The following is a 25,842-nucleotide window of genomic DNA, read 5'->3' as shown; positions in this document are numbered from 1 at the left end:
GCAGCCATTGGTTGCTGCTTATCCTCCAGAGGAATAAGGCTCATTATTTCAATGTGTGGTCACAGTTTCTACTGATACGCCCAGGGATCGGACCATCTCTCCTTTAAGGGAAATCACTTTGAAAGGTCTTGTCCCCTGCCCTCCACACACAAACACACACACAGATGCATGCACACACTTACTGTACTGGTATTTCTTTTTTTTCTCCTTGTGATGCTTGAGATCACACGACTGCACAAAACGCAACCATACAGTAAATCTGTGTTTCGCTGCTGAGCAGAGAAGCCAAGAAAGCTCGGCTCATTATATCCGTTTCTTTTGAAAGAGTCAGTGAGGTGAACTGCCGACTACATATGTGCCTGACCTGGGCTGTAAAGAATTGTTTACTCAGGTCAGTGAGAGAAATATCACCCACCAGAATCATCCTACGACTGTGTGACAATTAACTGTGACTATTAAGTCAATACATTTCCATAACTGTATTAGGTTAGTTGAAAGCAATAATATTAAGTTCATCATAATATTTGTATTTAACCTGTATTGCTTTCAACTAACTTAATACATTTAATTCAAGTTAAAGTATTTTCAGTGTACTGTCTTATTGTGAGGATTTATTGTTCAAGTAAAGAAAATGCTATAAAAAACATAATTCTATTTTTAGGAGCTCTTTCCCACATTGTTTTAATAAATCCCTCTGTGAAAGCAGTAAATAGAAAGAGGAAAGTTGCTTTAATGGCTACAAGACTGAGGGGTTTTAAATCCCTTGAAAAATTAATGCATACATAAATGTAGATATGCAGGGAACAATCAATGAGTAATGCTCTGTCTTCCCTCAACAATTTAAAGTCATTAAAGTCTATTCAGGAAGACACTAACAGGATAATGCCAGTGTATAATTCTATCATGTATTTGTTGTTCTTCCTGCTGGTGTATTTGCCACAGTCGGATGCTCCTGCTTCCTTGGAAGTCAAAAGCTGCCATTGTTTTTGCTAAATACATGCTTTTTCCTTTTAGACTTTTCATGGGCAATGACTGTAAATGGGGACAATAAGAGTGAAAACAATTACAGCAGTACTTGTCTTTAATCCTATGCTTCCCCAGTCAAGCTGTTAGTAGCAGACTTTGGTTGTTATGGGCGACATGGAAAACAAACAAAGACAAACACATGCAGTTTTGTACCTATGTGGCTTCTGTGTGACGATGCCAGTCCCCACAGAGACACCATACAGACGGTCAGCAGCAGGGCCTTTCTGCACACGCTCTGTAGGTCCCTCTCCCGCATTCTGGAAAACAAAAAGAAGACAAATATAATCAGCGGTGAGCCATATCTGCATCACACACACACACACACACACACACACACACACACACACACACACACACACACACACACACACACACACACACACACACACACACACACACACACACACACACACACACACACACACACACACACACACACACACACACACACACACACACACACACACACACACACACACACACACACACACACACACACACACACACACACACACACACACACACACACACACACACACACACACACACACACACACACACACACACACGTTGCACTTGGGTTCATGCCAGCAGACTCCCAGATCTTCAGCTTGGCAGTCCGAGGTGGTCAATTATGATAACTCCTGAAATCAGTGTCACAAAGCTTCAATCTACAGAGCTCTACCTCCACGCCTTTTCTGTGTCGAGGTTACCTGCTGAGGGCCACACACAACAAGGTTGTGAAGCAGAAATGTGCAACTCCATGCCAGGAAATAATAAATAACAACACAGCGACAGCCGTCTATTGATATTCTCTTGTAAATGGAAAATGGGAATGAAATCCTCTTTAATTGTCACAAACATTAAAGAACTTAATGCTGTTAGCGCCACACATGAAATTCCATTCACCTACAAACCTACTGTACAATCTGGATGAAACCACATAAAACAATCCTTAAAAATTAATCTTGTTGAAGTATAAATCATTTATCACCCCGAATATTTGGTCTGTGTTGCTGACAAAACAGAGTGATAAGGTACATTGGCTTATAGCCTAATAAAATGTGTTTTAATTGTAACTACTATCTGCCATGTTTGAATTGTTATATTAGAGAGTATGTGTCCTGACTCCTGTATATGGAAACACACCCATATTCACAATAATGACACTACTGAAAAATACTGTGAAATGTAAAACTCAAACCACATTACTCGATGGTTTTAATTGAGTTTAGGATTGCGCTATGTTGCAGATGATTTTATAGAGTTGGAATTTGTGAAAGACAGCTTATCCGCCCCCTGAAGTGTAGAAAACCAAAGAAGGTCAAATGGATTTGTTAGATCCTGACCAAACCTGTCGCTGTGTCAGGGATAATTAATCGTTCTGAATAATTAATGATTACCACTGCTGAGCTCGGCCAAAGTACCTCTCTCATTTTGGAAATGCAGATATCCTTCTTGTTATTGTGTGTTGGCTAAAGGTATTCTCCAAACTCAAAATAAATCCTACAAATAGCTATAAGCAACAAATACAACTTCAGATCCTCTTACTGTTTACTGATCCTGATTTACATTCAGTCCAGAACAAAAGACAAGCAGTTTAATATTGCAGAAGGCTCGGACAAAACCCTAAAGCTGGAATCAAAAAAGGTTCATAAGTAGCTTTTCACCGCAAAAAATACTTATCTTAATTAATTGCCTTAAAAAAGACTAAGACCGTTGTTGACTGAGTTCAATAAAAAGCAGGAATGAGTTCTAAATCCTGGAAATGGGTTAGCATGTTAGCACTTCTGGATTCTTCATCCTAAAAAGTCAATGTTTGTTTTTTAATGGCTAGAGAGCCCTATTCATCTAACTTGTATCAGATCTGTTTCACTAATCACAGTGGGACACATTGAGCTAAGGGAATAAGGCAAACTAAACATAAATGAACAATGTTGTGTAGTTTTTAGGCTTTGTAATATTTATAGACCAACATTGGCGCAGTAAATAAAAGCCCAATGTTCAGACTTCAACTTGTGTGCAGAGAAAGCCTATTCAACCAATACAACTATATTTCTTTCATGAAGCAGTGTGCTTTGTGGCTTCCTTGTGAGATTTGTTCTGAGCAGTGTGAGAGCGTGAGACAGAGCCTCATGCCAAACATGAGAGAGATGGCAACCGTGTATAAACTCACTGCAATTCATAATATCAATTTAGATCTGGAGACAGCAGGAACAAAAGAAGTGTGTTTACTCTCTCCGTCTCCCTCTCTCATCCTGCTACCTGGGAGGTGGGTAATGCCATTTGTGTTGCCTGTCTTAATGTGAGCAGCTCAGTAATCTCCACGTACTTTCTGAGTGTCCAGTAACACTCTCCACCTCCATCGACGAGCAATGCAATTAGCGGATCATCTTACCGCCAACAGGGTTGGCCTCCTCTCTGGTGAGGAAGCAGCCGCAAATCACAGCACTGCTTTGAACTCTGTTCCAGTGCAGATACTCAAATTAGTGAAATGCTTGGTTTCATGAAAAGATATCAACTCCTTGCTTATCTGGCAGAGGCTCGTAGAGGAGACGAGGGAGAGGTTTTCAGCAGCGACTGCCTTTGTACTGACAGCCAGCGCTGGGTAATGCTGAACCAGACGCTCTGATTCTGTACAGTATCAGACAGCTGACGTAATGGGGAGGTTATGAGAGCCCAGACTGTAAATAAACATAGACAGTGTCTGAAACATCACCAATGGATTATTTAACGGACCATTTGAAGGCTGCGGTTTAGATGTACACTTGCTTACATTTAGTAAGGTGTTGAAGCCAAACTTAAAGGTGGAGCCCTGAGGTGAGGCAAACAAGCAACGACAAAGAGAGCTGACATATGTCAATCAGAACAAACTTAGTCTGCAAATACACACTTATCTAAAAAACAACACAACCACCATGGCAAATTATTTACAAAGGTAAATATAGTACAAGACTCTGTATTTATTGAGAGGTTTGAGTTTTTCCAGAAGTAAATACAAAAAGAAGGGGTTTCTGACGCTGAATGAGTCATCTTCAAGTGAATCTCTAGTGCACACATGTGGGCAAGCTCCATGTAGCACACAGGGATGTAAACAAAGGAATCCTATAAGAATCGGCTCTGCAAATGTTTTATGAGAAAGGAGATGGATTCAGCAAATGTATTAGGCCTCAACGATAAACATAATGCATTATGTTGAGAGACCGAATGAAAAAAGGCTATGCGTCTTTAAAACAGAATCACACTTGGCTGTAATGCTTTAAAGATTGGGTTGCCTTCAAGCGTTGTCTGGCTCCTGCAGAAGATTGCTTCACGAAACAGATACTCACTGCAGCAGCCGTTGTGAATCAAGATGTTCTCTTGACTTTTTGTGTCTGTTCATTCGAGACTAACCAGATTAATTACCTCCCACAGTTAGAGAACTAACTTTCACCTGCACTCCCTGTAGTCTACACCGACGCATAACACCGCCAACGTGGGACCACATGAAGTGTTAATATGATTAAAAAGAAGATTTCTTTACTTTGGTCAAAAGAATTGGGAGCTGCGTTTCAAACACGCTCCTTCAATGCGAGTTCCTCTAAACAGTTCAACCAAATTCTCTTACCTTTCATTTCTCTTTCCTGTTTATCTTGAAGGTCACCTGTTAAGCAAAACCCACTTTTTCACGTCTTTTACACATAAATGTGTATCGCCAAAGTGTTGGGAAAGTTTCAGGAAAAAATATCCTCTCTCTTGTTGTCCGGATCCATTTATATAAAAACCTGTCTGAAAATGAGCTGATCAGATTTGGCCACTTTGTTTTGGGTTGAGCAACCATTAGCCAATAACCAACCAAGGTAACACCTGCCCACCTTATCCCCTTTGTCCTCCTACAGATCCATTGTGTTTTTTTAACCACTCACTTCAAAGAGGGGCGTGGCCAGCAGCAGCTCATTAGCATTTCAAGCTACAGACTCAGAATCAGCCCTTTTGGAATAGGGCTGAAACAGAGGGGTGTATGGGATGCTACAATGCATGATCTGTTTGGTATTTCGAGCAAAACACTTCAGAAACATGTTTTGTACATATCTGAGTCCTATAATGTATTTGGAAAAGAGTATAATAGGGGACCTTTAAAGAAGAAATACACATTACGCATATTTCCGCTTCTGTAAACAACGCCCCCCATATACTAAACGAATACATCTGCTGTGACAGCTGAACTCCAGAAATAATTTCAATTTCCGTGCTGCCTGCTTGTTTAAAATGAAATGTCTAATAGTTATGTTGTGACTGTTTTACTCCAAACAAGATTTAATCCTACTGGAACATCTTATACCACAACTTCCATCTTGTGTCTGGCAGTGTTCAGGTGGCATCTTGGAGCTGGTTAAAAGGATAATTATTCCACCTGATGGATGTGGTACTGAGACCAGGTGGCTCATCAGAAAATGACCTGATCAGGGTAAATCTATTTTGTGAAAGTTAAGGCTGATTTTATATAAACACATTTAGTGTGATGATGAGTTTTCATGCAGTTCGGATACTCTGTAACTTTCACGAATGTCAGCAGGTCTAAACAACTTCCCCAAACTGTGTATATATGGTCTGAGAGTACATAAGATGATTTTCTTTTTCTATCAACATATTGAGATTTAAATATAGGTATCTGCAGAGTAGTGTTGTAGTCAAGACTACCTTAACCGAGACCAAGTCATGACCAAGACCGGAGTGTAGCAAGACCAAGACAAGACCAAGACTTTTAGAGGTCGAGATGAAGTCAATACAGGGCGAGTGTGTGAATGGGGTGGGGAGAGGTGAGGGGGTAGCAGCCTGTTTCGACCAGTTCCATGTTTACAAACATTGCGCCGCATGAGCGCAAAGATACGGAGTCTTGCGAGTGCTTAAAAGTAAGTCAGGGAAATCCCGTTACTGTTTGCATTTCAAACAGGGCGTTTTACATCTAATCACATCCCCAGCCACAGCCGTGGTCTTGAGGGTCATGAAATAAATCTTGAGTCTTATTGGCCCGAGACTGAGCTAAAACCGAGTACAAATGCAGTGGATTCCGAGACAAGACCAAGACCTTAAAAAAGTGGTCTTGAGACCAAGACCGGTCTTGAGTACTAAACCATTACAGCAGAGTATGCCCAAGATTCATATTAAAAGCATCTTCAAAACATTCACATATATAATTTATGTCACATTCAGTATTGTCCCATGGAAACTAAAGCAAAACCTCCTGTATACTGTAAGTGTATATTAAGTGCTTTATACCAACAGTAAGTTCTACCATTATGTAATATCTGCAAGGTCAGCCGTTTATCAAACTGCTACTTTGAAACACTGCCAATTAAACTTCACAATGAAGGCAAATTGTCTTTCAAATATGTAGTTCTTTCTGGGGCTTTTCAGTTGTGAGTTGCTTCTCCAGTTCTTCACTGCATTGTGGGAGAAATGCGGCACACTAAATAAAACTAATGTTTTTGGTTTGTACTGTATAATGTCTGTTTTGACAGAATATAGTAAAACCTGCTTATTATCATGTGTTTGTGACACACTGGGAATATTTTAAAACTCTCTTTTCCTAACTATTTTCTTGTGCCACGAAGAAGATTCCAGCATAGTGACAAGACCTCAACCTTTTATGGCTTTTATCCACCCCATTATACCTTTTACTTATGTGGTGTATGTATGTGGTATGTGTCCCATTACCACGGATTACACCATTAGTGGTAAATATGAATAGTATGAATAATATAATTGTATGAAATGGGCTAGGCTGATTGCACCATGAATATCAGAACAGCTAAGTGGAATATGAAAACCACAATTTGCTTCACTGAGTGACTTCACAAGAAACCGGTGCCGACTAAATGTGGCTTTTACTCAAAGATGCATCAATTAAGGAAGGGAATGAAAGATGACAGAATAAGTGACTTGTCTCATTTTGATGAGCAAGTTAAGGAACCACTGACTTTCTCTGAAATGTCTACACTGAAGTATCAAAAACTACCGAATGGATTATCATAAAGCGAGTACAGAATTGTATATTTCCCAGAGGAAGAACAACTGACTTTTGTGATCCTTTCAAACATATTTGTATTCCCAGAAGGATGTATTGTGAAAATGTTGTTGATGCTAAACTTTTCATCTAGCGCCATCATCGGGACAACATTTGTATTTTTTAAAACTTGTTTAAGGTGAATTTGTTAAAAAATAAATTTAAAAAATATGTACAACATGAGAATGTTTGAGAAAGCCTACATTTGTACTTAATGAAACACACAGCAAACATATAAAATACAGACACACACAAATACTTACTATGTGTAGGATGCAGCATTGGTTTTTATTAATGTATAAAGCCATTTTAGATAAGCTTCCACTGTAGCCTACATATGTGCCAGATTTGCCCCAGTTTGTGACTCTTACAACCTCAGAACCAGTGCCTGGATACGGTTCCAAGTACCTGCCGTGCGGACTGAGGCTGGAAAAAGGAGTCCTTTGTCTGGGAATGACCTTCAATCAAGCCTAAAACTGAGGGCACTTGTCTCAATAGCATGTTTTAGATTGAAGTTGTCTGAGGTCCTTACCACCAGCTGCTCTTGCAGCAATAAGTAGTGTACCTTTCTTACTGTCCTAATGTGCACAATGTAGTGACTGCTTTTTCGTCTTTTGTTTTCTTAGTTATGTTCTCTGTATTTTATATGTTTGTGTAAATGTGTTATGTGTAACATTGCTGCCTTCTTGGCCAGGTCAGCATTGAAAATGAGATTGTATCTCTATGCTTTTATCTGGTTAAATAAAAAATAAAAAAATAAAATACAGGCAAATTGAACTAACATAATCAACACTTTAGCTCATATTGAGTTCATCCTGGACAAAACAAATTGTTAATCCCATTTGTTATTGGTCTTCTGTTTTATCAGATCTAAATCTGGATTTAGATTTCCTATGGCCCGTTTTTTTAGCTCAATATGCATTTTAGCATTGTCATGCTAACAGGCTCACACAATGACAATGCTAAAATGAAAATTGAGCTAAAAAGACTGGCATGACAATGCTAGCATTTAGCTCAAACAACTGCCATTTCAAAGTCCAGTAACATTCAGGCTCCGGCATGGCTGCAGCCTCTTTCGTTTAACTTTGTCCACTTTCTAATTTAAGGATATTCAGCCAATGCTAAAAAATATACTGTATCTTGCATGCTATTGGCAAATTATGTGTTGCATAGCAACTTCAGCAAAATAACACTCCTTGCAGCCTTTGATCTCCTGCTCTTTCTGTTATTAGTGAGTCTCACAGATGTGGTGAAAAAAGCCATGTCTCTGATTACTGCCTGACGGAGAGACACAAACGAAACGCAAATGTGTGAACACACACACTCACACGTGCAATCTTTCACACAACAAACTTCCCCCTGAGCACCTATTGCCTTGCAGCAGTGGTGAGTAAATGGGACTACGAAGACAGAGGAGTGTGTTTGCAGCTGATACATGACAGAGTGGACGAGCTCGAGGTGGCTGCTGTGGTTGGAGGGCAAAACAAAAGCAATGATGCTGTTTGTGTTTGCGTTGTTTACCGCTTCTCTAAATATGGCACACGGTTGGTGGTATACCAGCAGTCATGCCTCGGGTCTAACGTTCCCTCAGTTGCATAAACAGTTATTACCCTGACAGAGAAAACATGGAGTCTGCTGAAAGGAAGTACATCAGTTAAGTTCAGTAACATCTTACAGTCATGTGACTCTGCTCTAAGACCCATAATCATCAAAGTCTTTCATTAAATCTTCGAACTTTTCATCATCACACTATTTATCAGCTTCATCAAATGGAAGTATTTGTGATGACTTCATCATCTTTACACATTTCTAATGAATTCAACCGGACATAAGTAATATCTTTAGACTGTTTGGGATCTTCACTAGAATTTACAGTTCTGTGGTTTCGAACAATGTTTGGCTGCACAGCATGATTTTATAATGACTGATCTTATTTCACCGCCACTGCTTAAAAGGTTGATGCAGCAGACTAGAGATCTAAAACCATATAATTGCTTTGATGGTCTACATAAAAACTTTCTGAGAGGTAAACGCATACATATAGGAGTAGATGTAGGGCTGAAAGTAATTATTATTGTCAGATAGTCAAGGTGTCATATTTCCAAACGACTGTCCAAACCCCAAAATATATTTCATTTACAATGACAAAGAAAAATAGGCAAATCATTAGAAGAGGCTATAATATTGGGAATTAGACATTTCTGGTTTAACAATGAATAACCTTTATCAAAATAGCTGCGAATTATTATTATTATTGTTTGTGGAGTTGGATAGGAAAAGAGGGGCCAGCAAGGACTCATTATTTGACTCAAATAAGCCAAATATTCTGCTATTAGTTTCAGCTGTAGTTATACATGTGGTTAAATGTAAGTGCGATCCAAGAAAGTAATTTCTATCTGATTGATCAAATTAAAGAACGTCAGCATTAATCATTTACAATTAAATCAGTCAAAATCAACGTTTTCCCCTTTAAATACTAAAGCAATATAACTACATTATTGAAATTAATTACCTTTCCTTTGATCTACAACTTATGCTGAACTGTGGTTTGAATACAAGTGTTCCAACTGTTCAGCCTTTCATTGACCTTGTGGTTTACTCACATTTTATCAAATCAATTCAATGCTTATCAGTAAATGTGTTTTCAATAAGTCCAGCTAGCCTGAGGGATGGTAGCTATAGGAAATCATTTTATATTGAGTAGTTCAGTGCAGCAATGTGTCCAAACACACTGCATACTCTTTCATTTGGATAAATGGCAGAGTATTCCAACAATTTATAAATCTAATCTCCTTCAGTCATTTAATCTGCATTAATACAAGAAGTATGTAGGATTAAATCCTACTATTTCACATCACTTGAGTGTTAGGACAATTAGGAAACTAACTTTATCAAAATGTCTTGAATTGAAGTAGAAGTCATAAGTGTTTAATAAGACTAAAATGAAAACCTATTATGAAGAAGATCAGAGAGTCTATGATTTGATGGATCTGAGATAGCTAATTTAAAGCAGGGGTGAAAGGAAATCCTCTCCTGACGTGTATTTCTGTTCCCTGTTTTAAAGCATTTTCCCTGATAATAAGGTTAAGGTGAATTACGCATAAGTCTTGGAGGCAATGCCAATCTGTAATGCTGCTGGAGCGACTGTTTCACTGAAGGATTGTAATGACAGGATGAGCGGGAAAGCACGCTTCTTAAATCCCGAGATGAATGGATTGAGGGTCGGACCATTTCCATAAAGTGATAGAATTTTCCCCAAGCCTGTTTTTGTACCCACAAATCCTTCACAATCTTACAGGTAACTTGAAACAAGACAACGATTTGCACTGCCATTGGAAAATCACACAACAAGTGACAGGTGAGCATCAGGCAGCCTGGCAGCGACAGCTTTAACTCAGCAGGCTACCTGACGAAATGATAACTTCTTGCATGTAATCAAATGAGCAATTAACACAGAAGCATATGGCTCAGTTGGCAGTGCTTAACAGCCAACTGAGTTTTAGGTATGTAAATACGACAGCATTGCATTCACGCTCATTTATGATTTCCTGTGCTGCCGAAAATGAATATAATTAAAAGTGTTCAACATGCAGGCAACACAGACACTTTTAAATGCTTTCATCCCATTCACTACGAATCAAATATTGACATTTCTCGCAACCATTTTCCAAATCCGACCATATGTTTTTAGACATTTCCACACATTTCTTTATAGTACACAAGTTTGTAGAAGCTCTTTGGAAAGATTCCTCCATTACAAGTTATTATAATACAGAGAAGAGTTCTGAGTTGATCAAAATGTCGATATATACTCATCTGAGTCACCTTATATTGTTAGACCTGACACACAGCAAGATTTACAAGAAGGCGTTTTGTGGACTTTTCCCCCCGTTATTACTGTTATACAGGATTACTATTATCTTAATCAGACTATAATTGAACAACAATCAAGGACAATGTTGTAAAGGTCACTGCTATATGTATTCAAGATTGAAATAATACATTATTAAGGAAGTAAAGGATAATTTAGATGGAACAAATATGTCATTTATATTCATGTGTTGTGATTGTATCATTATTTGTTGTTGCAAATTTTGTGTGTGGAATTTCTGATTTTATTGTGTTCCCCAACTTGTGAAACCAAACCCTCACCTTTGACAGACCATACTGTGTGTGGCAGAAAAGAAGATGTGACTTTTCTGAGGCCAAAATACATCAATATATTCAATATTATGTGGCAAAAATAGTCCTTTAATAATCTTTTCTACAAATCATTTACCTTACCCCAAGTGAAGGAGTTCAAGTATCTCGGGGTCTTGTTCTCGAGTGAGGGAACAATGGAGCGTAAGATGGGCCGGAGAAGAGGAGAAGCGGGAGCGGTACTGCTGTCGCTTTACCGCACCGTTGTGACGAAAAGGGAGCTGAGCCAGAAGGCAAAGCTCTCTGTCTACCGGGCCATGTTCGTTCCTACCCTCACCTATGGTCATGAAGGATGGGTCATGACCGAAAGAACGAGATTGCGGATACAAGCAGTCGAGATGGGTTTCCTCCGCCGGGTGGCTGGTGTCTCCTTTAGGGATAAGGTGAGAAGTTCGGTCATCAGGGAGGGACTCGGAGTTGAGCCGCTCCTCCTTCGCGTCGAAAGAAGCCAGTTGAGGTGGTTCGGGCACCTAGTTAGGATGCCACCTGGGCGCCTCCCTAGGGAGGTGTTCCAGGCACGTCCAGCTGGGAAGAGACCAAGGGGTAGACCTAGGACCAGGTGGAGGGATTATATCTCTTCGCTGGCCTGGGAGCGCCTTGGGATCCCCCAGTCAGAGCTGGTTGATGTCGCCAGGGAAAAGAAAGTTTGGGGCTCTCTGCTGGAACTGCTACCCCCGCGACCCGACCACGGATAAGCGGGAGAAGATGGATGGATGGACAAATCATTTAAAGCTCACATGACTGTGCTCACATGACTGTGCTCAAGGGACAACAGAATTAGTTTTATAAGACCTAATAGACGGCAATATCTACCAATGGCTCCTAGACATCTGGAGAACAAATGACCTTCCATTCAGACTTTCTTTCTAAATGGGGCATTTGCGGTTATGAATGTGGGTTATAAAGATAACTGCTGAAAAAAAGAGATCTCCAATTCTGCTGTACAAAAACTAGAGCTTTATAGTTACTTCTGGTTCAGTAATTTTCCACAATCAAAATCGATGTGACACGCTCCGTGTCTAATACTGACGGAGAAAATTGGAGTTATGAAAAGCAGCAGTACATTTAGTGGGCAGAGGTGGAGGCCTGCTGCCGTGTTCCAGCATTCACCCCCCCCCCCGCTGGGCTTGGTGTGGTGTTATTTTTGGAAGCAGCGGAGCAGAGGAGGCCGAGTACTTTAAATCCAGAAGCCAACATTAGGCTGGGACCTGTTGGAAAACATCCGCCCCAGGCGCAGCAACAGAGGTCAGAGCAGCTGCAGTCCCCCGACACACTGGGCTCGTCCCTGTATCTTGTTCTGTCCCTCTCTATCTCCCTATCTCCCCATTGTGGTCCACTTGCTTCTGACTCATCCTGTGTCCTCGCAGCATGTTCTGTGCCACCGGACACACGGCAGCGCAGCGAGGATCAGATAGCTGTCCTGTTGCATCACCACGCCGCTCAGGGAAACACAGGGAGAGTCGGACACTAGAGGTCTAAAAGATGCTGCTGGCACAAGAGCACTCTTTTACATTCACTCACATTTTATGCAAATGAACAACTAAACTGCATTTGGCAAACTGTACAGTACGTCTCCATCCAAGCATCACAGTGAGGGTTGGATGAAAATATATAAGGGAGGAATACATTCATGACATACAGTACAGTTATATTCATATTTATGAGTCACCATTCAGTACTTTTTTTTACCATGCTACAAACAAAGTGATGTTTTCTCCTACATTATTTAAGTTGACAGAATTACTTTTAGGGAAATCAAAAAATGACCACTGCTAAGCATTTATTAAAAAAAAGTGTATAAACAACTAATCAATGGTTAACGACTATGTAAGGTAGTTGCATGCAGAGGTTATCACATTTGAAAGTGTAAATGTATTTGTCCTTTTGTAAAGCACTGAAAACACATTTTTTATATATATTTGTATATTTGTCTGAAATTCCAGAAAGAGTCTTTTGGCCTTTTGAATTTTTCGTCACAATACTTTTTCCAAAGTGAATAATGCATTTTTTTTAACATGAACACATTTGTATATCTTATAATTAATGTTTAGTAGCACACTGATTTGTTAATGATTGTATTTAGATGATTACATATTGTACAATTTGCTTTATGCCGTGTTTCCTTAAAGTGGACCTATCATGCTATATTTGAATAATATATTGTAGGGCCATACCTATATAAGGTATATTTATATGTTTTCTTTTTCAAAATACCAAACAGATTATGCATTTTAGCCATGACTCATTTCGCTCTATTTTGCTCTCCACTACCCCTGTCTTTTCAGCTGACCACGCCCCCCTGCAAAGGAGGGGGGCGAGTTACAAGCGGCATGTTACCATGCTGTTACCATGCCACGGCAACCTCTCATTCCCCTGATTGGTGGAGAGTTGGCCATATAGGCGGAGCTCCTCGTCACTGACGTCAGAGATATTTCAAATCTGGATCAGTCTGTATCAGATCCGTTGCAGCCCCGTTTTTAGAGATTTGGGTATGGAGGAAAAGAGAGAGGGTTGTGTTTTCTGACACTTGGTGAGTTCCCTGACACACCGGGGACACATATTCATGTATAAAAGACGTGCAAAGGTGCATTTTGCATGATAGGTCCCCTTTAAAATAGCTTCCAATTCAATTATAGTGTGTTTAAAACATTAAACTAACTTAATTACTAACTAAATCCATATTTCCTCTCTCATTTTAAATAGGAGAATTAAAGTAAAGGCAATTCATTTTCTTGTTGTAAACAAGCAGTCTTATATTTATTGTAGGATCAACAGCTCCAGTTATTAACCATGATGTATAATTCAGGTTACAGTTTACTTGAGGATTGGGTTTTTTACTTGAAGACTTTGTATAAGTGAGGATATTTTTCTAAAGTATTAGCAGAGCTGAACAAGAATATTAATTTGACTCCATATTCTGGTGTTAACATTCTGTAGTGGTTGCAATACATTTCCCTCACAAAATGAATGTTTTGTTGGTTCCCTTTGAGTAATTAGCATTTGAAACACCTAGAAATGCTTGATGAATTTTCCGTGTTATTTTCCTAAGTTATTTTCCCAGCACTTCTTTTGTAGTCTAATATTGAGTCAGTCACAACATGCTTAAATGAATATTCAGAACCGTGGAAAGTATTTTGACACAAACTGAATGTGTGAGCCAGACTTAAGCTGTAATAAGATCAAAGTCATGCTAAGTGGATCTGCAAGCTTTATTTCCACATTTCATCCAACAATGTGTCTGCTGAAGCAGAAAATGATTCTGCTGCTTTAAAGCAATATAAGTCACTCTAGAATAAACACTCACACTCACACAATTAATCTCCAACAACTGAGCAGATAAGAACAACCAAGAAATGAAGCCCAAGTGAAATGAGTAGAATTACTGATGACTGCACTAAACCAGCAGAGCAGCAGAGCTCACATTGCTCCTCAATGATTTGAGTAAAAAGTGAAGAGGGAGACATTTTGAATGCTGCTCTCTCATCTTCTCCTTCCACATAAAACTGAATTGATCTGGAAACAGTCCTGATGCCTCTGCACTCTTTCATTCCTGCGCCCTGATTGCTCCCTGCAGCCCTCTTGTTGTTGTAACGTCAATTTCACCTTTATTGGATAGTAGACACAGCAGGAAATCAGAGTGTTGAGAGAGATAGAGGCATGACACTCAGCGAAGACCGACAGCTGGAGCCATGCAGAGGAGACTTTGAGAGGGTGTGGTAACAATCAGGACATTCAAACGTCTTTTTATATTCTTTGTAGCTTTGGATGTATTATTGGATTGAGAGTAAGTGGCAATTTATAGTATGAACTGCAGACTACACTAGATCAGTTTAATGATGGCTTTGCTATAATGTTATCCAAAACATTTTATTAAATCTTTTATAGCAATATTTGTCTCAGAATTGGTGTAATAGTACAAAGTAGCATGGATGGAACTAGTAAAGTACAAGTAGCTCAAAAGTGTACAGTACTTGATTAAATGTACTTAGATAATATTAGTATTTTTACTTCTTTCGCTAATAAAGGTCAGTTTTGGACCAATTCCTAATCCTTCTGAACACTTGTGTGTGCATGTGGACTGGATACATGAATACATTTGTATCAAATGAACTTAAATGTATCAATACCTAAGCTTATTCACAATATTTCCATGTAACTCGTGAATGGTATTGTAGAGCCTGGACGCAGTGGTGAAAAGTAACAAAGGATTATTACTCAAGTACTTGGACTTTACTTAAATATTTGTTCTGCTGTGCAACCTTTGTAATTCAACACAAAGTGCGACATCTTTAATAAATAGTGACTTTACAAATTGAAGTGGCCCTTTTATACTTTTTATGGTTTTCCCTTTCTTAGGTTTGTCTGCATGTAAATGGCCTGCAAAAGCTAAAATCCCAAAGTTCCCTCCTGATGGAGTTTCTCTCCCACACACTCCCCCCTGCCTCAAACGCCTCCATTGGACTCTTATGTTTCCTTCAGCATCATAGTGATTGGCTTGCGATCCAACACATTGTGCGTGATTGGCGTAGAGGCAGGACATCTCTAAGTGGCTGACTATTCACAACAGAGCAAGAAGGCAGTATGAGAAAAATAAAGCACTTTTTGAGCCTTAAAGCATGTAAACATGTAACAGTAAAGGCACAACATACTCAATATGAAAACTGACCAAACATTAATGGATTTTGTAAAATAGGATTTTTTTATGTCGGGTACGAACATAAAAAAAGGGATTGCTAATCATCGTAGCCTACAACACAAAAGTTGAGGGGCATAGAGCAAAATAATTGGTCAGCTGTGTTTCCAAGAACTCACAGCAATAATTGATGCCTCTTGAATTGCCTATTCTGACAAGCGATCATCTAAAAACATTATATAGAACCACATTTACTAGCTTCCTGATATAATATTTATTTATCTTGAAGTAAAAATGGAAAATAAGGCCTTATTTTAAATACGTTTGTGAACCCATTGTTTGAATAAAGTCATCTGTTTTCCCTCTTGATGGCAGCCTTCAGTAAAAAGATGTGTACAAAACTTAAAATCTATCCTCTTTCCTTGCACATTTAAACTAACACCCTAGAATCTCTGCCAACAATAAACCAAAAGTATGACAATGCAGCTCCATTAGTCTCACATCCAGCCGAACAAAACTTTTCCTGACCTACATTCTGCTAAAACATTCAAGTGTTTTGTGTGCGTCTCTCTGAAGTGTGACTGCTTCATAATATCACCACTTTATTCAGAGCTGCACGTCCCACCAGGTCAATTTCCACTTTAAAGCAGAGCTGTACAAATAAATAAGATTCTAATAAAGTGGGATACTGGCAGAGTAAATGGGACAATAATGGCGCCTGAATTCATTCAGTTTTCTGGAATCAATAAGCTTCTTGATTGTTCTCTGTTGGGAGCAGAAAGTTTGTGTTGTTGTTCTCAGAGAAGAGATTCACTTATTGTGTTCAGCTTATAGGAAAGCCATAGTCATATAACCACTTAAATAATGAGTCTCCATGATGCCGCTGTTGCTGCTGGACTATCTGTTCTGCATCATAATAAGTACAGGGTCAAAAAGCAAAACTTAGATATACTCTACTGCACCTCATTAGCCCTGCGTAAAGACAGCAGGATGTGCCAGAGCCTGTAAAGGGCAACCATTTAGGACATGGGCCAGTGTTCATGTGGCTGCAAGACAACGCTGTAAAGTCCACCAATACCGTTCAAAGATAGCAAGTGTGTGCCAAATGCATTATTTACACTGAAGCAAGGCAGGGTTCCCGTTCCATTTGCTTCAGCAGAAGTAGCTTTGCATGCATTCATAAATAATAAACGCGGAGCACAACGTGTGGGAACGATGAAGAGCGAGCATAAAGGGGAGCCCAGTCACACAGCGTGAAAGAGAACAAGGCTGCTTAATCTGGGCATGGTAAAACGCTGTCCATGCAAGTGAGTCACCCGTGAAGAACTAAACGCCAGATGACAAAATGCAGACAGAAAAAACAAACAGGGGCGAGCACGCTGCAAAAAGGAAAACAAAATGTGCATCTCTGGCGGCATTTTGGCACACCGCCACTGTGCTAAACTGATCTAATCAGCGTCTGACAGGAAGAAGAAGAAAGCAGAGAAGGGGCGGCTCGGGCTGAGATGGATATTTCATGTATTATAACGTACATTGAGAGGCTTTCACTGACACTTATGACAACTAAGCTGTTATACACTGAGACATGGTCTATTGCATGTTTTCAACTGCCACTTATCTAATTCTTGCTTTAAGCTGCTGGTGAGAGCTCCACACAGGCTGTCGTGACTGGCGCCATAAAAAGGAACGAACCGTAGGAATGGGATTAAACGTCAACCCCGACCCCTCTCCAATCTAGCGAGGATTTGCGGAATGTTTGGATTCATTTTTCATAAGAGAGTAGTTAATAAAAGTTGTTACAGCCGATAGCCCTGAGAGGGCAGCGGCCGTAATTGGATGTCTAACTGAGTCCCCTGACATGTTTGGACAAGCTAATTCTCAGAGCAATTTAAAACTTTAGTTTTGCTTCATACAAAGCTCCAGTAACACAGTCAAACACACAAAGTAAACATGTGCTGCTCTACATAGTTCTCATTCATAACACTCCGTTCGATGTCTCACTATGGGATGCGCCTCATCGCAGAGCAAACAGAAGCATCAATCTCATTACGCCAATCCTGATTGGCTGGTGATCTTGACGTCAGCGTCAGGGAATCCACCCCCTATAAGTACCTTGCGCTACGTCGCATGCGTCATTCAAACATCTCTTCTCGCTTCAGAGCACATCTCGATGGTAGCTGGGCTAGCTTAACAGTCCACAGACTGAACCCAAAGCTAACTTTTTGGTCGACAGGCGCTCGCCGGCTACTCTTCTGCTTCGCAAGAAGACTGTTAATGCTAACACACCAGTTAGTATTACAATCGACCTCGCCGTTTCTTTCCTCGGAAATTAAGGTAAGGTTTTGATTTTTTCAAGATAACAACACACCTGTTGCTAGCTTGCTTTCCCTCACTACCGACACCACGGTAGCGAGGACGTTTTTTTCTTTTTCTCTCACAGAGGAGGAAAAGATTAAAGAATATTAACACACCAGTTAATATTCTTTGAGGAAAAATCTACACCGTCCTTTTTTCTCCAGATTAAGGACAGGTTGGAAGACTTTTTTTTCTCGACAACGTACCTGTTACGAGCAGGTCCTCTCCACGCCACGCGGCGAACAAGATGGACGCCTCTCTCCCTCACACCAGAGGAGTCAGGGACTCGGAAGCTCGGCTCTGCGGCTGCGGGTTGAAAATATCAGGCACAGACTCACACCAGGTCTGCTCGTCCTGCCTCGGGCTGGAACACGCCCAGGAGGCTATTGACAACCCCGGCTCGTGCGGGCATTGTGCCCGCTTCACCGTAAAGAGCCTCCGCCAACGGTTAGCACGCCAAGCTAGCTTGTCGGGACAGGACCCTCTCATGTCCGCTGATTTGCCGGCTGGCAATCAAGACGTGGGGGCGTCCGCCACAGAGATTGAGCCCCGCACCGTGTCGGTCTGGGGCTCATCAACAGCGGCAGCTCCGGAACCGGAGTTCCGCGCCGTGTCAGGCTGGGACCCGGTGGCGGCAAGAGACGCGAGAACGGAGCCCCATGCTTTACCATTCTGGGGCTCCCGGCTGGAGCTCGCCATGGTTTCGCCCGTGGAGGATGTCCTGGAATTGGATTATATGGAGGACGTAGAGGGTGCCTCTGAGTTCCTCCTGTCTGATTCGGATGAGCAAGAAGACGATATCTTCATGTCATCGGCTCAGGCTGCAAAGCCGGGAGCGATGGCTGCTCTCCCGGGCGATAGCATACCAGCTTCGCCCTGTCTGAGCATGGACCTGCAGGCCGTTTGTCAGCGTGCCGCGTCCAGACTAGACATCCCGTCGCCCAAAATGGCCAAGGAGACCTCCAGGTCCCGTTACGAGGGGAAACATTTTCCCCAAGCAACGAGGACAAGGTCACGGGCAAGGCAATGGGGATCATGGTGGTGCAGGAAAGAGCTAGATGGCTCAACCTCACCTGTGCTAGACATGCCCATCGTTCCCGAGGGGATTTTCGGCTCCGCTCTCGCCTCCATGCAGAGGAGATGCGAGTCGAAAAAGAAGAAGGACGAGGCCCTCCACCTCTGTCTCCCTCGAAGGGTCCAGTCGCTGCCTTCACAGCGGCAGTCCTTCGCCCAAGCCGCCTCGAACCCTGCTCGGTTCAAAGTACCGAAACAGCAGAGGTCGCAGCCCGCCCCGAGTCCTCAGCCCAGGCAGGAGACGAGGGCGAGTTGGCCTAGAAAATCTCCGGTTCCGGCTGCAGCTCAGGCTCAGCCAACCCAGAATATCGGCCAGCAGTCGAGGAAGAAGAAGCGGGCGGCCTGACAGCCCCCCTTCTCCCCTCTGTGACAGAGCTGGAAGTCCACGGTTCCCCAGCTCTAGATCTGTTCCCGCTGCCTCGAGAGATGCCTCAACGCCATCCTCAAGTCCGCAAAAACACATGTCACAATATTGTTGTTGTTTCTCACATGAACCATTTTCCGCTGACGCATCCAGGCTTCAGGCCAAGGGCGCAGCTCAAAAAAATGAAAAGAAAAACAATAAAAACAATAAACAGTCCGTCAACTGTTCCCCTTCTGAGAGCAGCTACGGCCTCTCTCAAAGGGCGGACAATTGACGGGTCTGTGAAGGCACCACTGTCACGCGCATGCGCAGTGTCGGTGGGGATTGTCGAAATGGGGTACCACCGTGTTCAGACACTAGAGGGCCCCATAACACAACAAATAGAGACTCAGAGGGTAAGAGACGTGACATCTCCGCTGGCTCTAAGGAGCATACAGTGGAAGATGCTCACAACATCTGCTTGGGTTTTCAAGACAGTAACACGGGGCTACAGACTCCAATTCGCTGTCACCCCCCTCGCTTCTCGGGCATTCTGTATTCACAAGCCCGAGGAGAGTCAGCCCATATTCTAGAGAGAGAGATCCTCTCACTTCTAGAAAAGAGGGCTATATCTAGAGCAGAGTCAGAGCGGCTTTTATTCCAAGTATTTCCTCGTTCCAAAACGGGGAGGGAACGGGATTCGGCCAATACTAGATTTAAGGGTTCTGAACACATATCTAAAAAGATACAAATTCAGAATGCTCACTCACACATCTCTGCTGCGTCTCGTGCGACAAAACGACTGGTTTACATCAGTCGACCTGAAAGATGCGTATTTTCACATCCCAGTATATTACCCACACAGGAAATATCTGAGGTTCGCATTTCAGGGGATCTGTTACGAATACAGAGTACTTCCCTTCGGTCTGTCTCTCAGTCCAAGAGTGTTTGCGCGATGTACGGAAGCCGCGATAGCCCCGTTGAGACAACAGGGTATTCGCCTGGCGACCTACCTGGACGACTGGCTGCTTCTCGCACAGTCGGAGCAGGAGGCTATTACGCAGACAAATGTCCTCGTAAAGCACCTGCTCAACCTGGGTTTCATAATAAACACAGAGAAGAGCAGACTATACTCTTCCTGGGTTTACACCTGAACTCGGTGCCCTTTACAGCCCGCCTGTCAGCAGAAAGAGTGAAAGCTTTCAGAGCTTGTCTCGCTCATTTCCAGCTGCGCAAACATGTTCTCTTCAGATCATGCCTGCGGTTACTGGGGCTCATGGCGTCAGCCATCCTGGTCGTACGACCAGGCACGTGGAGAGTAATGGTTACGGTGAAATGCGTAATGGCACTGCGCCACTGGCTGCACCCGACTTTTCTAGTACGGAGCGTGCCTATGGGTGCTGTCCTATCGTGGAGGGTGGTCACCACGGACGCATGTCTGACAGGCTGGGGAGGTATTTACGAAGGTCGTCCGGTGAGGGGTCTCTGGAGCAGAGACCTCCAGCGGGCGCACATAAATTACCTGGAGCTTTTAGCGGTGTTCCTCACCCTAAAACGCTTTCTGCCTTTTCTCAGAGGACATCATGTCCTCGTGAGGACAGACAATACGACCACAATATCGTATATAAACCGCCAAGGGGGTTTGCGTTCTCTCCAGTTACACATGCTGGCACGCAAACTGATCTTATGGGGCGGCAGACGTCTCCTCTCTCTGAGAGCGACGCACGTACCAGGAGTGATGAACCTCGGGGCGGATCTACTGTCCAGAGGTGCAGCACCACTATATGCAGACTGGACTCTACATCCAAAGATTGTGAGTCAGCTGTGGGTGCGTTACGGCAGAGCCGCGGTAGATCTGTTCGCATCAAAAGAAAATGCTCAATGTCAGCTGTTCTTTTCAATGCGCGATGTAAACACACCGTTAGGCGTGGACGCGCTCGCGCACGTTTGGCCTCCAGGCCTTCTGTACGCGTTCCCACCCCTGGCTCTGATACCCCCAACTCCGGCCAGAGTGAGGGAACAACGCTACACACTTATCCTGATAGCTCCGCACTGGCCCGCAATGTACTGGCTGGCGGAGATATATCAGCTGCTGTGCGGGCAGCCATGGCAGCTCCCACTACGCAGGGACATACTGTCTCAGGCGGGGGACGGCGATCTTTCACCCACACCCAGAGCGCTTGGCACTATGGGCCTGGCCCGTGAGTGGTACAATCTGAATACAGTGGGGCTCCCTCAGAAGGTGAAAAACACTATTCAGAGTGCGAGAGCTTCCTCCACCAGGTCTCTCTATGACTGTAAGTGGAGGGTGTTTGAGGAGTGGTGCCTTCAAAAACGACACATCTCTTTTCAATGTCCTGTCGTGGTGATTTTATCATTTCTACAGGACTTGATTGATAAACACAGAGCTTTCTCTACGATCAAAGTGTACCTGGCTGCTATTGCTGCATGCCATGTGGGCTTTGAGGGAAAGACGGCTAGCTAACATCCTTTGGTTTGCCGTTTTATGAAGGGGGCTCGCAGGCTCCTCCCTGTTTCCAGGTCACTGGTGCCCTTATGGGACTTGGCAGTGGTTTTAGATGGGCTCAAAATGACCCCATTTGAACCCCTGGAAGGAGCTGACATGAAGCACTTGTCACTCAAGACAGTGCTGTTACTGGCCCTGGCATCCGCCAAGCGAGTCAGTGACATTCATGCGCTATCTGTACATCCTTCATGCACTCAGTTCGCCCCAGGGCAAACGAGAGTGTTGTTGAAGCCCAACCCGGCATTTCCTCCACCGCTGTGTTCCTCCGGGGAACAGCAGCCGGATTTGCCGTGTCCAGTCCGTGCTTTATGCACCTATATGGACAGATCAAAAGAGTTTCGTCTTAATGACCAACTCTTCGTGTCCTGGGCTAACCCTCAGAAGGGCAAGCCCGTTACTAAGCAACGGCTCTCCCACTGGATTGTGGAGGCAATTGCTTTGGCCTTTACGAGTCAGAATTTGCAAGCACCTTCGGGTCTGCGTGCTCATTCGACTCGTGGTCTGGCTACATCCTGGGCTTTGTTCAAGGGTGTTTCCATCCAAGACATTTGTGCAGCAGCGAGCTGGTACTCGCCGCTCACCTTTGTCCGCTTTTACAGGCTAGACGTCTCTGCTCCTAGTGTGTCCCGAGCAGTGCTGGGCACCTTGTTGAGTCAGAGCTCTACTTGTTAAGTTCTGGTTGGTTTGGTGAATTACGAGATAAGCTCGTCTGGCAATACGGGAGCTACAATATCCCATAGTGAGACATCGAACGGAGTGTTATGAATGAGAACTATAGGTCACTTACGTAACCCCAGCTCTCAGAGTAACATGTAGTGAGATGTCTCACCAGACGGCCCTCCTTGCTATGGTGAAGCGAGAAGAGGTGCTTATTTTGAATGACGCACGTAGCGCAAGCTACTTATAGGGGGTGGATTCCCTGACGCTGACGTCAAGATCACCAGCCAATCAGGATTGGCGTAATGAGATTGATGCTTCTATTTGCTCCGCGATGAGGCGCATCCCATAGTGAGACATCTCACTACATGTTACTCTGAGGTTACGTAAGTAACCTATAGTTTTCTTTGGGGCGGGTGGGGTTAGCAAAGGTTGCTTTTTTGTATGTTTTATTAGGTAATTGTGCTGATGTATAGTAAAATAGACAAATATCAAGGTAAGTGATGATTTCTTTATGACATCACAAAACAAGAGGAAATCCTTGAACAAATATATTGTTCTTTTTGTATTCTGTGATTCTCCTATAGCATACTGTATGTGAGTGAGTGTGCAACAAATCTTGCTGAAAAGGTATTTCTTTCTGGATTCATAGTTAAAAATGTATTTAAAAATTAAAAAATGTATCTGGACCTACCTTCCACCAGTTGGGAGTAAGAACATTTTCTTTTTGCCCACTGACAGTAGATAAGACATCCTCAAAGTCTTCAATTTAACATCAATAAATGAAGCGCAGTCATGTTTGAGGAAGTAGTTAGATTCCCAGAGAGACAGAGAGACTAACCCACTTCCTGGAACAGTTTTCATTTTTTTCATGGTATTTGGTTCTGATATTGAAAAACACAATCACACACACACACGCACGCGCGCACACACACACGCACACACACACACACACACACACAATGTAGATGAATATGTTGTTAACTTACACATTACTACTGCTGGTGCAGACATTTTGGGCAGATTACTTGGCCTGTGGTATGCTGCTTGTGGCTTTTTAAAGGACCGCCCATTTAAACAATTGTCCCCTAGTAGCAGTATGTATATATATATATATATATATATACACTTATCTTGCATCATACAGTTTGACAATGTGATATGGGTCCCTTTTCAATACACTTGTATGCATAATACAGTAGTGATACAGACAGCATACCTTATGCTCATCATGGATAATTTGTTTTATACGTTTATATATGTATATTTGTTTGGGCTACTGCGGAGCACATCAAGCAGACTCTTCACGCTAACGAAGGATCACTTCTTCTTCAGGGCAGGGAAGGCTACACAGTACGCAGGCTACTGTCCCGCAGCTGTTGCCTCTCTGTTGGACTCCGGTAATGCACATTACTAAAAAAATTGCTTTAAGTGAAACATTCAGGCTTTTCAGAAAACATCCGGGGCGTGAGCCCAAGTAGCCACCCCCTAGCACCGCCACTGTGGCACTCTATAAAGTGTTGCAGTGATGCGTCCTAAAACCCGCGAAGTAAGCTGCGCTAGGGTTCCCTCGACAAAAAAGCAATGGGATTTCTCCATAGGATTTTGGAAAATAGCTCGAAATAAGGTCTGTGGAAAACGAACCTGTTAGATAAATGCACGTTTTGTTCAGCCGGATAATATCCACATGTCTACCCTACTTTTATAATGTTCTAATCATAAATCGAATCGATCGATTTATGATCGACTATTTTTATACTCACAAACAGTACTGTATATTTGTAGATCTGGTATGTCATAAATGTCTAGATGTAACAGTACTGTCTTTCTGTATGTCATGTATGTCATATATATTATGATGAATTGAAAATGAATCTAAAATGAAAATGTAATCTATCTGTATGTCATGTATGTCATATATGTTATGATGAATTAAAATGGGGGACCCTGATGTAAACAAGACAAAATAATTGTTCTGGTCTGCATCCCCTTAAGAATTGTGTGTATTGAGCTGTACTGTATTGTACCCATTCTGCAATCTGTTAATAACATTTTCAATCAATCAATCAATTCAATCAATTCAATGAATTCAATCAATGAATTCAATCAATCAATTCAATCAATCAATCAATTCAATCGATAGATTTATGATTAGCATAAATTCATTCATGATGGCTCATGTCAGTGATAGTGATGACATTGTTGCGAAATTATTAACCGAATCATTTTCAAGATTGAGTTACAATGATAAACTTGAGTGGCAAAGGATCAGCTGAATGACCCGCCATCAAGTGCTTCATCCAAAAGGACCGGAGGATGGACTTTGTGTTTAAAAGTGGGGTAGGTAAGTTTGAGAAACCGGCTCGAGATACACTTTTTGTTATATTCCATAGAATGCTCTTAACATCCAGATAGCAATGAATATCTTAAGTGCTTTGACAAAAAATCCATCCAGCCGTAATGCTGTAAAAAGCACGACCAATCATTTTAGCTGGCTAAAGTAACTGGATGGCCTACCTGCCTGTCAGCCTTCCATCTGTGCACAAACTTATCTTGTGCCCTCATTGGTCATGTGCGCGTTCGTGTGTGTTGGAGGAGGGGCTCTGTAAGGAAGTGGCAGATTTTTTCCGGCTGTGTATTTTCAAATTCTAGTGCACTCGAGCCGGTTTCTCCAAAATTACCTACCCCACCTTTAAGTGATTTGATCATCAAAGTTAGGCCTAAGTAACTTTCAATGTGGGCCGCCGTGCCGACTGAATTCATTTTTAATTGTTACTTGGCTGTGGGTGCCCTGTCATGATAGGTGTTTATATAAATGGTGTTGTTTTGTGTGGTAGAGGGCAGATATGGAGTACTCGAGTCCTGGACTCGGACTCGAGTGCCGATTTTCGGGACTCGTGACTCGACTCGGACTCGTGCACTGATTGACGCGACTCGGACTTGGACTCGTGAATTCTCGCGTACGCTGACTTGGACTCGTG

At 42.4% G+C, this 25,842-nt stretch overlaps 1 protein-coding gene across 1 annotated transcript in view; it reads right to left on the bottom strand.

Annotated features, from left to right (window-relative positions):
• Window positions 1-25,842, bottom strand: part of tafa3a (TAFA chemokine like family member 3a) — a 128,543-nt gene that overhangs the window by 42,347 nt on the left and 60,354 nt on the right. The window contains exon 2 of the mRNA XM_034083580.1: window positions 1,180-1,283. Coding sequence (XP_033939471.1) covers window positions 1,180-1,282 — 103 coding nt within the window. The 5' untranslated portion in view covers window position 1,283. The remainder of the gene's footprint in view (window positions 1-1,179; window positions 1,284-25,842) is intronic.

The sequence above is a fragment of the Pseudochaenichthys georgianus genome, chromosome 5, assembly GCF_902827115.2.
Source record: "Pseudochaenichthys georgianus chromosome 5, fPseGeo1.2, whole genome shotgun sequence".
Classification (NCBI taxonomy): Eukaryota; Metazoa; Chordata; class Actinopteri; order Perciformes; family Channichthyidae; genus Pseudochaenichthys; species Pseudochaenichthys georgianus.
This window is presented reverse-complemented; position numbering and strand designations above follow the sequence as displayed.